We start from the raw sequence: 14229 nt of genomic DNA on the forward strand, positions 1-14229 counted from the left end.
AACTCAGAGATCCTCCTTTACAAATTCTTCATTATACAAATAGGCACTAAACCATTACTGCATTTTTTATTTGGCTTCATGCAAATTGCCACTTACACCAGTCTGGGAGGAACCTGTTGTATTGACCTGTTCAATTGATATTAAGGTATAATCAGATAATGAGAAAACCACTTTTCCATCCTAAAACTAAAAGCCAGGCTGGAGGGAGTTAGCTAGAGGGCTACTGGAAGGATTAAAGAGTGAACTAACATAGTCTTATCTAGACTAACATTACTGTGTCCAGTTTCAACCTATAAGGCATACAAAATCAGAGAGTTCAGGGCAATTCTGACCACCTAACTATACAGACTGGCCTTAAATAGGAAGAATCAGTGTAGATTATGCCACTGACAGTTCCCTTTTAATTGGGGCTGACACTGACTTGTTACATGAAGTTCCTCTTTTGTACTTCTAACCAATGAAGATTTTCCCACTGTATTAATTTTAGATCTTCATGTCTACCTAATGTCAACCACTGGATTCTATCAACAACAACAATAATGCTCCATGATCTATCAGTTTCGTGGCCTGGTTGGCAAATTTGATCAAATACCTTAGGTAGTTATAGCTTCGAATATTTCCTGAAAATACTGTGTTGAGGAGCTATAAGACCTAGGTGATGTCAACATAACAGAAACAGGGTTTTATTATAGCAAAGCTAGCATTGGCAGAAATATGACATATTTGGTCAAAATCTACCAGAGGTTTTATTTGCTAGGCTAATCTATCCTTTTCACCTTAAAGGCTTTTTAAAAAATGTTCAAAAGATATCAGATAATGTGACGGAAGAAAATAATTTCTCATTCCCAATAGGAAATTTGCAATTTAATAGGAAAAAAAATAAAAACACACTCATAAAACAATCTTGAATTTTTATAAGTGTGTTTGGAAGGATAAGGATGTAGAAACCATATCCAGGGAATTTTCTTTGGTTTAAGTATACTGCTGGGAAGACAGGGCTAGAAGCAACACAGAGATTAAGCAGCACTATAATTAAAGGAAGGGGAAAGGTTTAAAAGAGGCAAATTGGGATTATCAACTTAAAAAATCTGCAAACAACCCACAGGGAAATTTCTAAAGTTAAAGCTGAAATGTTGGTGTGGAAATTCCTGATGGGAAAATTCTGGGATAAATAAAAATGAAACCATGTTTTCCTTTTTAAATTCCATATGGAGCATATGAGATACTCCATATGGATTGCTAAAGGTCACATAGAACACTATTAAGGAATCTACTTACCACCTGCATTGGATAACGAAGTTTTTACTATACTTTTTATGCAGAAGAGGAAATTAAGTGATGAACCTGCAAGGAGGGGTTTAACATGCTGTAACTAATGCAATTCTCTAAATACAGTTTTTAGTTCATGGCAGATATTGAAGCCCCTTCCAAAAATTAGGTTAAATTTTAAACAGTTCTTACCCTGGCACTTCTTCTTTTTACATTCTTTAATACTATCAGGAGAATCTCAGGGAAAAGGCTGATAAATATTAGAAGAATTATGGCCAGCCATGTGGATACAGAAGATAGCATGTGAGCAAATACGAAATACATTCTCTGTTGTTTGAGAAAAGGCCTGGAGTGGAAAGAAAATACATAATGGAAAAACAAATGAGTTCCTGTCAAGTGAAAACAGAAGTTTAATTGAAACTGTCTTTTGTATTTAAAAGAAATCTTCCTTATACACATTAATAAAAGAAATTTCTCTAGAATGTCCCCAAAGTGGTAAACATATTTCATTTACCAAATGTTTGGAAAGAAAAGGAATGAGAATCAAAGGGGAAAAATAATAAAATTCATCTGACTTGAAAACAATCAGGCAATCAACTATAAAGCTGCCAACTGGTGAATATTTATGTGCATTACAAAATGCTTGAGCTTCAAAAATATTCAAGAGAAATGATGGTTAATTTTTATCCTAACAGGCATTTTATTTCCTCAGCTGTCTTATTAATATGAGAATGAATTTATGTTCCTCATTTAGTGCTCTTCATTTAGAAGTTTAAAAGACATTTTTATACCACTCCCCTTGAAAATCCTATGTAAATTCAAAAAGGATTGTAAAGCTTACAGTCTCTCACAAATGAGAGTAATCTGTCATTATCATCTGCAAATGTACATTCGGCAAAAGGTTTCTAGACAGTAAAATACCACTAATAGGTCAGTAAGCCTTGAAATCCAGAAATCCAGAGGACCCCTCATTCTGAAGTTAGACTTCATTCCAATTCATTCACTGAACTGTTAAGTGGCCATTGAGAAGCCTGGTCTCCCTTCTCCTGTCTAGAGCTGAGCCATAGAGAACCTCAACAGGCTAACTTAATTTTGTTCTAATTTGAGGGGGAGGAAGAGGCTCCTTAAGATCAGAATGCACATCATATACTATCTTCGGATTAGGAGCTCTAGGTAGATAACCAGTTGGTCCCATTTACTAGATCACAGATTATATACCGTATGTGCTGAAGGTAAATTGGTTTCTTATTTAAAAACTTACACTTGTGCTCCCTTATACATCTCAGTAGAAATCAAGCTTGTGGCTCTACATATATAAGGACTAGATTGTGGAATAAAAGTTGGTAGATTAGTAAGGTAGAGAAATTCCTGAAGCCTAAATAGGCCTAAGAGGCTAAACAGGCTTTCTAGGAAAATTCTATCATACAGAAAAAAGACTGTTGCAAAACACCACCCTACACTTAATTCTACAAAGTGGCCTGAATTAAAATTTTAGGTAATTAATTGAGCCATACCAAAGGTCCAACAGACAAGTAAGAGCTAGCCATAGGGTGTTCCTTTGCAACATACTCCCGATACTCTGATTAATATCTGTAGTTTTTTTTTCTACTTTGATGTCATCTGTGGGGCTTTGCAGGAAGGATTGGATTTGGGGTTCAGAAATCATCATTCTCACTGCATAACCCCAAAGAGGGAATCTCAGTGCTTCAGGGTAAAACATGTCCAGGGACATTAACTGCAATTAACATTCAGCTGAAGTTTTGCATAATTTCATACAGTAGCATAATATGGCTAGCTCTGTAAAAGGACAGCATTGCAGGCAACAAAATATACATTTGCTCCTCCTTTATTCATGGGGAAGAAGTCCTAAGACCCCCCTGTACATGCCAGAAACCATAGATACTACCAAACTCTCTCTTCCTACATATTATTTTTTCCTAGAATGAATGCCTATGATTAAGTTTAATGTATAAAGTAGGCACAGTAAAAGATTAACAATAATAAAACAATCATAACAATATACTGTAATAAAAGTGCCAGTATCATTATTCTTGTGTTTTGGGTCATTATTAAATAAGTGTTACTTGATACCATGAGAGCTGATAGAATAAGTGAATAATGGGCAGGCAGGTGGTATATACAGCCTGGATACACTGTAAACTCATATATTTGGCAGAATGGAGCTGGGTGGAATGAGAGTTCATCATACTACTCTGAACAGTGTTCAATTTAAAACTTATGATGTTTATTTTTAGAGTTTTCCATTTATGATTTTTGAGCTGTGGTTGACCATAGAAAAACTGAAACCTCAAAAAGTAAACCTGTAGCTGGGTGCCAAGGTGCATGCCCGTAATCCTAGTGGCTGGAGAGGCTGAGGCAGGAGGATCATGAGTTCAGAGCCAACCTCAGTAACAGAGAGGTGCTAAGAAACTCAGTAAGACCCTGTCTCTAAATAAAATACAGAATAAGGCTGGGGATGTGACTCAGTGGTTGAGTGCCCCTGAGTTCAATCCCTAGTACCAAGAAAAAAAAAAAAGTAAACCTGTGGATTAGGAAGAACTACTGTATTTAATTTTTATTAAGTATCACTAATGATTAAACAGGTATGACAATGTCTTAATCACTTAAATTATTTACTTTAATCAATAAGGAATAGTCTGTGGAAAGGATTCGAAACTTGTTAAGGTTGCTAGAAACATTTTAATCTTGTGGAAATTTTGCATAATTTTCAGATGTTAATTATACATTTCATAGAATTATGATACTCTAGGCAGATCTACAATTGCATATTGCCTTTGCTTAATCAGCTTTGATTCATTTGTATATTAAAGAAAATAGACTTTCTTCAGTTTTGATGTTCTCAGTCATTACCTATAGAGGTGCCAAATATATATACTTTCTTAAGTGATTAGGTTGTTCATATTTTCATTTTTTAAGGCTTTTATAAGAAAAGCTTTTCAAAACAGAGTTTAATTAATCCTCAAGGAATATAAACATAGTCTTCACATCTCTGTGATAAAAATGTTTTATATGTATATAAGATTTTGCACAAAGCCGTCAAAATATGTAATCTTGGAATCTCATCCCATGGCTTACTCCAGCTTTGCTCCTTGTTGCTGGCATCCTTACCAGAAGAAGCCATTGATTAATGGAAACAAATTTGATATTTAAAAAACAAATTATGGGCCTTGGGGAGTAAGGAATGGAGACATAAACACAACTTATTTTCATTCCTTATCCCTCCCCTTATCACAAGTTATGGGTCTATCACTGGACTCATCTGAGGTAGGATACACTCTATTTATCTCTGTCCTATAGAGTACTAAGCACAAAATGGATTCTGAATAAACACCTTCTGAATTAGGATGAACTAAATGAATTCTGAGGCTAAGCTGTAGAGTCTGCCTACCTCTATCCCAAAATAGTGAGATGATGATTAAGATAAAACTGAGTATTAAGTGGAATACATCCTATACCCTTGAGCACATACGTTGTGACATGAATGACAGGTATAGAGTCAGCACTCATATCTATGGGTTCTGAATCTGGCTTCAAACAACTTTGGATCAAAAATACCTGAAAAATAATATTTGTCTATACTAAACATATGCAGACTTTTTCCTGTCATTATTCCCTAAACCACATAGTCTAACAACTATTTACATAGCATTTTCACAGTATTAGGTACTATAAATCATCTAGAGATGATATAAAGTATATAGGAAGAGATAAATAGGTTATATGCAAATACTGTGCTATTTTAAATATATAAGGGACTTGAGCATCTGAGGATTTTTGTAAACACAGGGAGATCCTAGAACCAAACCTCCACAGATACTGAGGGACAACTATACACTTTAAAGAGAAAATAGGGTCCAGATGGATTAACAGTATATAAGGCCAAATTATCAGGCAGAAAATTCAGAGGATTTCTACTGGAGATCACATGGGAGGTCTTGGTAGAAATTAGTTTCATTTTAAAGATTTGGACAGGGGCTACCAAAGGGAAGTCCTTTTTGAGTGACTATGTACTCCATAGACTTGTATTTGAAATTTTACCTGAAATTAGTAGCATTACAAACTGTAAGTAACCTCTATTCCATTAATATTAAAGACTTGCTATCATATATAATCAAAACTTTAATAAAAGTATAATGTTTACATAATATACATATAGTTATTTATATACTGCTCACAGTTGTATAGCTGCTTACCAAATAATTCCTCCCCAGAAGAATGAGAAAAATACATAAAAGGCTAAAGAACCCCAAATCACAAAGTGATTTATCCATGTCCAGAATCGAGTATCCAAGGCGAGCTGAAAAGATGGAGCACAAGGGATTTTATGATGAGTACAAATTATACTAGGCAATAAACAATGATATCTGATATCCTGCACACAATATGATAACTATGACAAAATCTAGCTTTGGCTAGAGATTCAAGAGAAAGTTAAACTAAAAGAATAGAATGCAAGCCTTTTAAAGAACTAAGGTGAAACAGTTGAACACTATACTAACACCTCTCAATTCTACACTGTGAGCACAGAGGTGTGGGTCAAGTCATATAGCTAGTAGGTGTGGGGCTGCAGATGCCTCAGAATTCTGCAATGGGTGAGAAATAAAGTAATGGTAGTATCCAGGAAGCTGGAGCCCCAAGTCTTCAGGTAGCAGTGGTAAGGGAAATTAATGAGAAAAGGAGGCCTAGTTGGTAGAGACCGGTATGCTATAAAGCAACAGGAGTGGGAAGGGGCTGCTAAGAAGGGGAGACATATTATATAAGGAGTCATGAAAGCTCAAATAACAGAGTTGTCATTAAATGTAAAGACAACTAGCTGTATGCATTTTACATCATGTAGCAATGGATCATGGGCCTGATTATATTGCATGCCTTTCCAATTGTAAAACGTGTATCTATTCTATTAAATTAACAGAATGTTCAGTTGCTTTGGATTTTAAGTTCTTCATGTTTTTGTGAGGAATGATTGTAGTATCTAAGGTTTTCAAATATTATCTAAAAACAAAGTATGTTCTGGTCTGCTTGCTTAAAACTTCTGGTTCATATATCCAGAGCATTTATTTCTTGTAGAGAAGGTGGTGTTTCCACTTTGTTACTTGCTGTGACACCATGGCCCTCATCCCTCTGTTAGTTTCTCATTTGTACACAGGATGTTGATAACATTGTTAAGGCAGTCTCATCTTGAATTCTTACCCTTTCACACTGCTAGAGAAAATGTCACAATAGTATTCATCCAAAGGAAGAGGAAACGGATATCTTTTGAGTTACACATGAAAGATGCTGCAGTAAGGTTGACTTTAACTATGAAGGGTGCTGGGAAGCCCTGAGGCCATATTCAAGGTGGGGGGGGGGGAGTCAATTTAAAATCATGATCGTGTGAAGCATAACAACAAATAACAACCAATATTTGTTAAAATGAGCACACTCAATGTGCCAGATGTCATTCTAAATTCTTTAAATGCATTTATTAGTTGACTCCTAAGAAAGGAAGGTGCTACTTTTGACTCCATTTTACAGAAGAGGACACTGAAGCACAGTAGTGAAGTTACTTGTCCAACGACACAAAGCTATTAAGCAGCCAAACTGAGATAAATTTTAACATTTCCTTTTAAAGTCAACAATCTGAAAGAAGTGATAAGCAATGTAAACATGTTAGTTATATTGGGTATGAAAAATGAACCAGGATAAAAATTTAGACAAAATGACTAGAGAGGTCCTATGACAATTATACTTCTCGATGTTGGTTCTGACCACTGGACATGTTCACTTTAAGGTATTTGTTCTTGGGCCCTAAAGGTGTTTATTATTAGAATGATCAAAATAATTTAATTAAGTGTTCAACTATAAAAGAGTTTCTACTCATAAGCTTCATGGTTGCATGTAAATACCAATGATTTTGCCAAAATTAACCTTCTTATATGTAATCTTATCTGCTATCTGCTATATGTACTTATGCACTTTTATCACTAACATGGATAAATTTCAGTGGTGAATACGTTTTGTAAAATTTCTTTACTACTAAACCCTTTTTATACATACCATGCTCATGGACACCTATTTAAGTGTTTTAAATATTCAATTTCTTCTTAGGCCAGGGGTTCTTAAACAAAAGTCTCAAATACTTAATATAAAAATATACACACATACACTCAGAAAAATCACAGCCTGTTTATATGCCACTAATCATAATGTCTTAAAAACAGCAATTAAGAAACATATTTTCAACATAAAACAAAATATAGAGGATAGATAATACACTAGAAAAATGGATGACAAATATATAGAAATGCCCAAATCCTCAGCATCATGTACTTTTTAGTAAGCATTCAAAAGGCTGAATAACAAGCAGCAACAAAAATAAAGATCAGGAGACAAAAATGATATTAGAATTAGACCAGACCTTATTACAAAAATAGTCTCAATGTACTTGAATAAATAAAAATCTAACCTTCAGAGTTACAGTGAATACTAAAACTGTAAAGACAATAGTCCCAAAAGTCCAGTTTCCGTATACCTGAAAAACATTAAATAATTATATGTACCATAAATATACAAGCCTGTTTTAAAAAATTAAAAAGTCAACTTTAATCCTGCATGTATCTGACACAGATTTTTATATGAATTTTGTTTAAGAAAACAACTCATCAATAAGATCAAGTCACAATGCTGGATTTTCTTGTGCCCTAAATTTTCATGAACAGGTATAACACTGTGGCTGTTAGGGTTTATTTCCATTATTCCATGTAGCATAAAACATGGAACTCACTGGTTTGATAAAGACGAGAGAGAGAGAGAGAGAGAGAGAGAGAGAGAGAGAGAGAGAGAGAGAGAGAGAGAGAACGAGAACCTATTCCATTAACAGTAATATCCATCAAAACAAGTCATTTAGATGACTTATATCTCTAAAGAGTTTGATATTGGCCTTTCTTATAATATCACTAAAGTTCTCACATTAGCAATAATTTGCAGACAAATGGACTCACATTTTTTTAAATTAGTAATTTTTTGGCTATAAATACTAGAGCTGTCAGCATATGCACATTAAAGAAAAGCAAATACCACGTATAAATCCAAACGATGGCAATGAATGGCACATATGCTTACCAAATGCTGTCAAGATCTGAATGCATAACATTAAAACAGAAAATGAGATGTAAAAGGTTTTTAAAAAAATAAAAACAAAACCTTAAGGTTAATAGAAGCAAAAAATGGATTCAATCAAATCATACATGGATGTTAATGTTTAGTTGCTGATAGCAGTTCTTACCATTATTGTAATTTTAACAAACACTTAGCAGGATGGTAACATATACAGTAAAACCTTATTACATTGGACTTTGTGAACTCAAAATGGATAATGAATCAGAAAGAGGCTGAGTTGATGCTTCTTATGTCACTGCCCAAAAAATTTTCTGGGCAAATGAATCGTGTCAACAGGCCTGGAGAGTGGAAAGTATGTGCCTAATTTGGAGCAAATTCTTTTTTTGGTGGGGGTGAGGGGAGAATACTGGGGATGAACCGAGGGGTGCTTACTACTGAGCTACATACCTAGCCCTTTGTATTATTATTTGTTCTAAAAACGAGACAGGGTCTCACTAAGTTGCTGAGGCTGGTTTCGATCCTCCTGCCTTAGCCTCCCAAGCCACTGGGATTATAGGCATGTACCACTGTGTCCAGTGGGAGTAAATTCTTCTTAAGCAGTAGTCATCTATATATAATTTATGTGCCAAAGAAAAGTGAAAGTCACAGAATCAGTCATAAAGCTGAAGGGACCTGAGAAATCACAAAACTGATTTGTTCTTATTGACGGGCAAAGTTTACTTGGAAAGCTGATGTAACTTTACTAAGATTTAGCAGGACACTTTCCTTGGCAAGGGCTACATGTATCTACTCTAAAGCAGAACTGCATTTCCCCAACAATTACTTTAGAATTAATAATTTTCATGGATTCATACTACATTGATTTCTGCTAAACTAGAGAGGACTTGCCTAATTTCAAAGTATGATACAAATTCACTGAGTCCATCATTTTTGTAATAGATGTTAATTGTGTAGGTTCCAGACACAGTTATTATAGTCTGTAAATTATTTTTGAACCTTACCTTTTGCTTTTAATTATGATTATAAAGAATGACCAAAAGGGGCTGGGGTTGTGGTTCAGTGGTAGAGCTCTAGCCTAGCACATGCAAGGAGCTGGGTTTTATCCTCAGTACCACATAAAAATAAATAAATAAAATAGAGGTATTGTGTCCAACAACAACAACAACACCATAAAAGAGGAATACCAGAAATGGGAAAGAAGAACATAGTGAAAGCAGCATGCAAGGCAGTATGCTCAGTTTCCCCCTCTGTAGCTGCCATGAAAAAGGCATCCTCTGTCCCCCACAAGTAATTCTCTCCTAGAGTACAGCCAGGGCAAAATCATTCTAATGCAGCTGCTGACTGATATAGTCATTTGTGAAGAAGGCACTGGCAGGACCAGTGTAGCCTTTCTGGGAGAACACTAGGCTCCCAATTAGAAGGAAAGAACGGAAAGAAAAGAACTCTCTCTCTTCACTGCTTGGTGCAACACTCCATAGATATTGCAGAGGTCCAAAGTCTGAAGTTCCAAGAACTCTGTTCACCTAACAAAAATCATAGCCAAGTTAAGCTTCTAGAGGGTTTGTACATAAGCTCTCTAGTTAGCACAAAAAGTGATTTCTTATTGTAACACTTCCATTACTTTAAAGACATGTGAAAATAAATATTGTATTTTGAGAAAAATAGTTTCCAAAATGATTATAGCAAGGTATAAAGACAGAACCAATGCCTAAGGAAAAAAGAAAAGCCATGCTTATAATACTTAAAGATGTAATGACATTTCTTTTTACCTTTCCATTATCTTCTAGGGATGCAGTCTGAAAAAGAAAGTAAGTCCCAAAGAAGAACACTGTCCCTTCAAAGGCAGCCAGAAATGTCCAATACAAGAAGGGGACCAACTGTAGCATAGCATTACCAGAAATTTTCCTATTGAGAAATGGGGGAAAAAACAGGTTAATCAATCTCTGTAGGTTGTTTGTTTAAAGATGAAGTGAAACACCAAAGGTGGGCACAGGATTTGATCCTTTTATAATAAAGAGAGCTACCCCAATGGATTAAAAGTTTTTTGGTAAACACCCAGACTAAGCTGAAGGTTGATCTTCATGTAATCACTCCCTGACAACTAGACACTACAGTAAACTGTCAAAGTGCTTCTAAAATTCTGGCTGTCAACAACAATAACATCATCAATAATAATTACCTCACATTTAATGATTTATATATTATATGCTAAGAACTGGGTTAAATGTTTACATACATATTAACTATTTTTATCCACATAAAAAAAAGGGGGCGCTGGGGTTGTGGCTCAGTGGTAGAGCACTTACATAGCATGTGTGAGGCACTGGGTTTGATTCTCAGCATCCAATATAAGTAAAAAAAAAAAAAAAAAAAAGGTCCATCAACAACTAATTTAAAAAAAAAAACTATGTGAGATAGGTATTATTATTACTTCCATTTGTAAACAATAAGGAGCCTCAGAAAGGTGTAACATAATGGTTCCTAAACTTTGATGTAACTTATAATTACCTATGGATCTTTGAATGAGAACTATAGTAGAGATCATGAGAGGATAGAAAAGGTTGGGGAAAGGAGAAGAGTGAGAGGGTAGATAATGGGTTCAAAAACACAGAAGGGGAGAAGTAATTCTTATGTCCACAGCACAGTATGGTAACTAAGTCCAATTAATTAGATATTTCACAATAAGTAGAGGAGAAAAGTCTCAAGGGTCCCAGAACAAAGAAATGATAACATTTGAGGAGAGAGAAATGCTAATTACCTGATTTTATCATTATACATTTTATATATATGGATTATAATAACCCCACAAATAATTACAAATACATGTCCATTTGAAAATAAACACTGATGCCTGGCTCCCATTCTCATTATAATTGATCATTTATTTATTTATTTATTTTTGTAGTACTGGGCATCTTAGTGAAATCCTGTCTGTAGGATTTCACTGCTGAGCTACATCCCCAGCCCTTTTATCTTTTATTTTGAGAAAGGGTCTTGCTAAATTGCCAGGATGGCCTTGAACTTGTGATCCTCTGCCTCAGCCCCTGGAGTCACTGGGATTATAGGCATGTACCATCATACTTGGCTTTATTCTTATTTTGACACAGGGTCTTAGTAAATTGCCCAGACTGGCCTTGAATTTGTAATCTTGGTGCTCTTAACCTACCAAATGGCTGGGATTATCAAGCATGCACCACTGCGCCCAACTTTCATTCTGATTTAATTGGCATGATCTTAACCACCAGGATCTTTTTAAAGCTCTCAAAGTAATTCTATTTTATTTTATTTTTGGTGACTCTGGGGGTCAAACCCAGGGCCTTGTATATGCGAGGCAAATGTTCTACCACTGAACTACACCCTAGCCCTCCCAAATTAATTCTAATGTGCAGTAGAATCTGGGAATCATTAGTAGGAGCAAGCCAAAGTTCACTCAGTAAGAAACAAGAGCTATATATACTGTCATGATCTTAACTGCTACTAAGCTTTCTAACTATAGTTGTTAAAATGTTTCTTTTAATCGAGTTTTCTTCCTTGAAATTTAATCCTTAAATCTTAGTTTTCCATCAAGTAAAATAACATGTTTGAACTGTATAATGATGTTTTATAAATGGCAGGTGAACAGATCAAAGTTTAAATCTGTCAAGAAAAATAGCACATTCTAGTCGGGCATGGTGGTGCATGACTGTAATTCCAGCAGCTTGGAACGCTAAGGAAGGAGGATCATGAGTTCAAAGTTAGCCTCAGCAACCAAGTAAGGCCCAAGCAACTTAGTGAGATCCTGTCTCTAGTCTCTAAATGAAATTTTAAAAAAGTCTGGGGATGTGGTTAAGCGCCCTTGGGTTCAATCTCTAGTACCAAACATACAGGAAGAAAAAAAAAACACAACAAAAACCAAGCAAGCAAACAAACAAAACACATTCTAGCTGCGTGCACATGTGCACACCTGATAATCCTAGCAACTCAGGAGGCTGAGGCAGGAGAATCTCAAGTTCAAGGCCAGCCTCAGCAACTTAGCAAGAGCCTGTTTCAAGAATAATAATAAAAAAAAAAAGTGGAAGGGGCTATTTCCAGTACAAGTCAGAATGTGAAATAATGCAACTTTTATCTATTACATTTCCCAGGTGCATACAGTAATCTGCAATTCTGCAGGTGCTGTTGAACTAAAAAAAATGTCATGAGAAAGAAGTGGCCACTTCACAAAAACAAGCTCTCCCCACAGCCAGTAGTCATGTTTCCAAGGCAACCAGGAACCAAGGGAAAGGGGCCTTCCCTAAAGATCCTTGCAGGGAGTTCCCAGCAACTAACTGCCACCAATGTGGCTTTTAATAGTCACTAACTTGACTGAGGCAAAGAGGGCAAAAGCAGGAAATGGTTTCTGTCTTTACAGACCATCTGTGGGAGTTACATTACAAACATTGGGAAAAACAGCAGGGATATCATAATATGTTGGATAATAGATCAGGCTTTCTTGCTGCACTCTGATGAGTGAAGAAACTCTTGAAAATACAATAGGGCAGTCAACACAAAGGAAAACATGAATGAGAATGAAGATTCTGGCAAAGGCTGACCAGCAGCACTGCCCAAGCACTCTTGTACAGTGACATGTAGCAGATGTACCTTTTAAAGCTGCAGAAGAAACAAATTACACCTGTTCCTTTCACAGAAAATTTATGGTTTACTTTCACAATTTCTCTTAATATGAAAATATCCAATTATGTATTATTTCACATCAAAGTGTTTGGAAGGGCTGGGGATGTGGCTCAAGCGGTAGCGCGCTCGCCTGCCATGCGTGCGGCCCGGGTTCGATCCTCAGCACCACATACAAACAAAGATGTTGTGTCCGCCGAAAACTAAAAAATAAATATTAAAAAAAATTCTTTAAAAAAAAAAAAGTGTTTGGAAATGCCTGAGTCACTAAATCCACAAAGGTGATATGTATACTATGCTATGTAGTACTACCATAAAAATTAAGTGGTTCACTAAAAAGAGCATCACATGCAGATAGACCAGTACTTCATGTTCACAAAGTAATAATCAGAGTAACTGAACAATCCACAATCCAGTGATAAGTTGAGAGCACTGTTTGATCAAAGCAGGCACTTACTACTTACAAGTAACAAGGTTAGGAAGGAAAATTGCACTTTGGTCTGGGCAATAGGTATACCATAATCTTCATTTTTGCCTAATTCATAACTTATAGCTGCAATGCAATAATTAAAATTTCATGGAAATCCTTTTAATATTTGCACCCAACAGCTTTTTTCAGGCTCTCAAGATTTTTTAAAATATATTTTTAGTTGTAGATGGACACAATAACTTTATTTATTTATTTATTTTTATGTGGTGCTGAGGATCAAACCCAGTATCTGACATGTGCAAGGCAAGTACTCTACCACTGAGCCACAACCCCAGCCCTCAACATTTTTAATTTATAAAAACACTCAGCATAGTCCAGAAAGTATGTGGAGGAAGGCATTAGAATAATGAGATTAACAGCTATACCAACTGAAAAATGATTATGTGTTACTGCTTTTAAAGTTCTTTTATATGTAGTAACTCATTTAATCTTCACAAACCCATTGTTACTACTGCTGCCCATGTTTTACTAGAGATAAAATTAAGACACATTCTGGGTAAGTAACCCATATAAGGTCACACAGTAAGTGACAGAGGCAGGATTTGAGCCCAGGTTATTAACCTGAGTTCTGAGTGGCACTGAATGGGAGGGATTCTGTTCACTGCATCCAAATCCTACTTCAATCAGAAATGGGTACACTACTGGATTTCACTCTAGTGATTGAAGACAACTGTAGTTCAAACAATGTTTGAAAACCTCTGGCC

At 35.6% G+C, this 14229-nt stretch overlaps 1 protein-coding gene across 6 annotated transcripts in view; it reads right to left on the minus strand.

The window, feature by feature from the left end:
• Nucleotides 1-14229, minus strand: part of Atp11c (ATPase phospholipid transporting 11C) — a 188828-nt gene that overhangs the window by 10152 nt on the left and 164447 nt on the right. For 4 of the 6 annotated variants that reach the window (XM_046435336.1, XM_046435337.2, XM_046435335.2 and 1 more), the window contains 4 exons: nt 10158-10293; nt 7736-7801; nt 5484-5587; nt 1462-1615 (listed from right to left, as the gene is read on the minus strand). In XM_046435336.1, the coding sequence (XP_046291292.1) occupies nt 1462-1615; nt 5484-5587; nt 7736-7801; nt 10158-10293 (460 nt within the window). Of the gene's footprint in view, nt 1-1278; nt 1345-1461; nt 1616-5483; nt 5588-7735; nt 7802-10157; nt 10294-14229 lie in introns of all 6 variants that reach the window. The other 2 variants (XR_009225934.1, XM_046435338.2) reach the window with 1 other exon arrangement.

This window comes from Marmota monax, unplaced genomic scaffold (assembly GCF_021218885.2).
Source record: "Marmota monax isolate L192 unplaced genomic scaffold, Marmota_monax_Labrador192_F-V1.1 WCK01_AAM20220418_F8-fsc00261, whole genome shotgun sequence".
In the NCBI taxonomy this organism is placed as follows: domain Eukaryota; kingdom Metazoa; phylum Chordata; class Mammalia; order Rodentia; family Sciuridae; genus Marmota; species Marmota monax.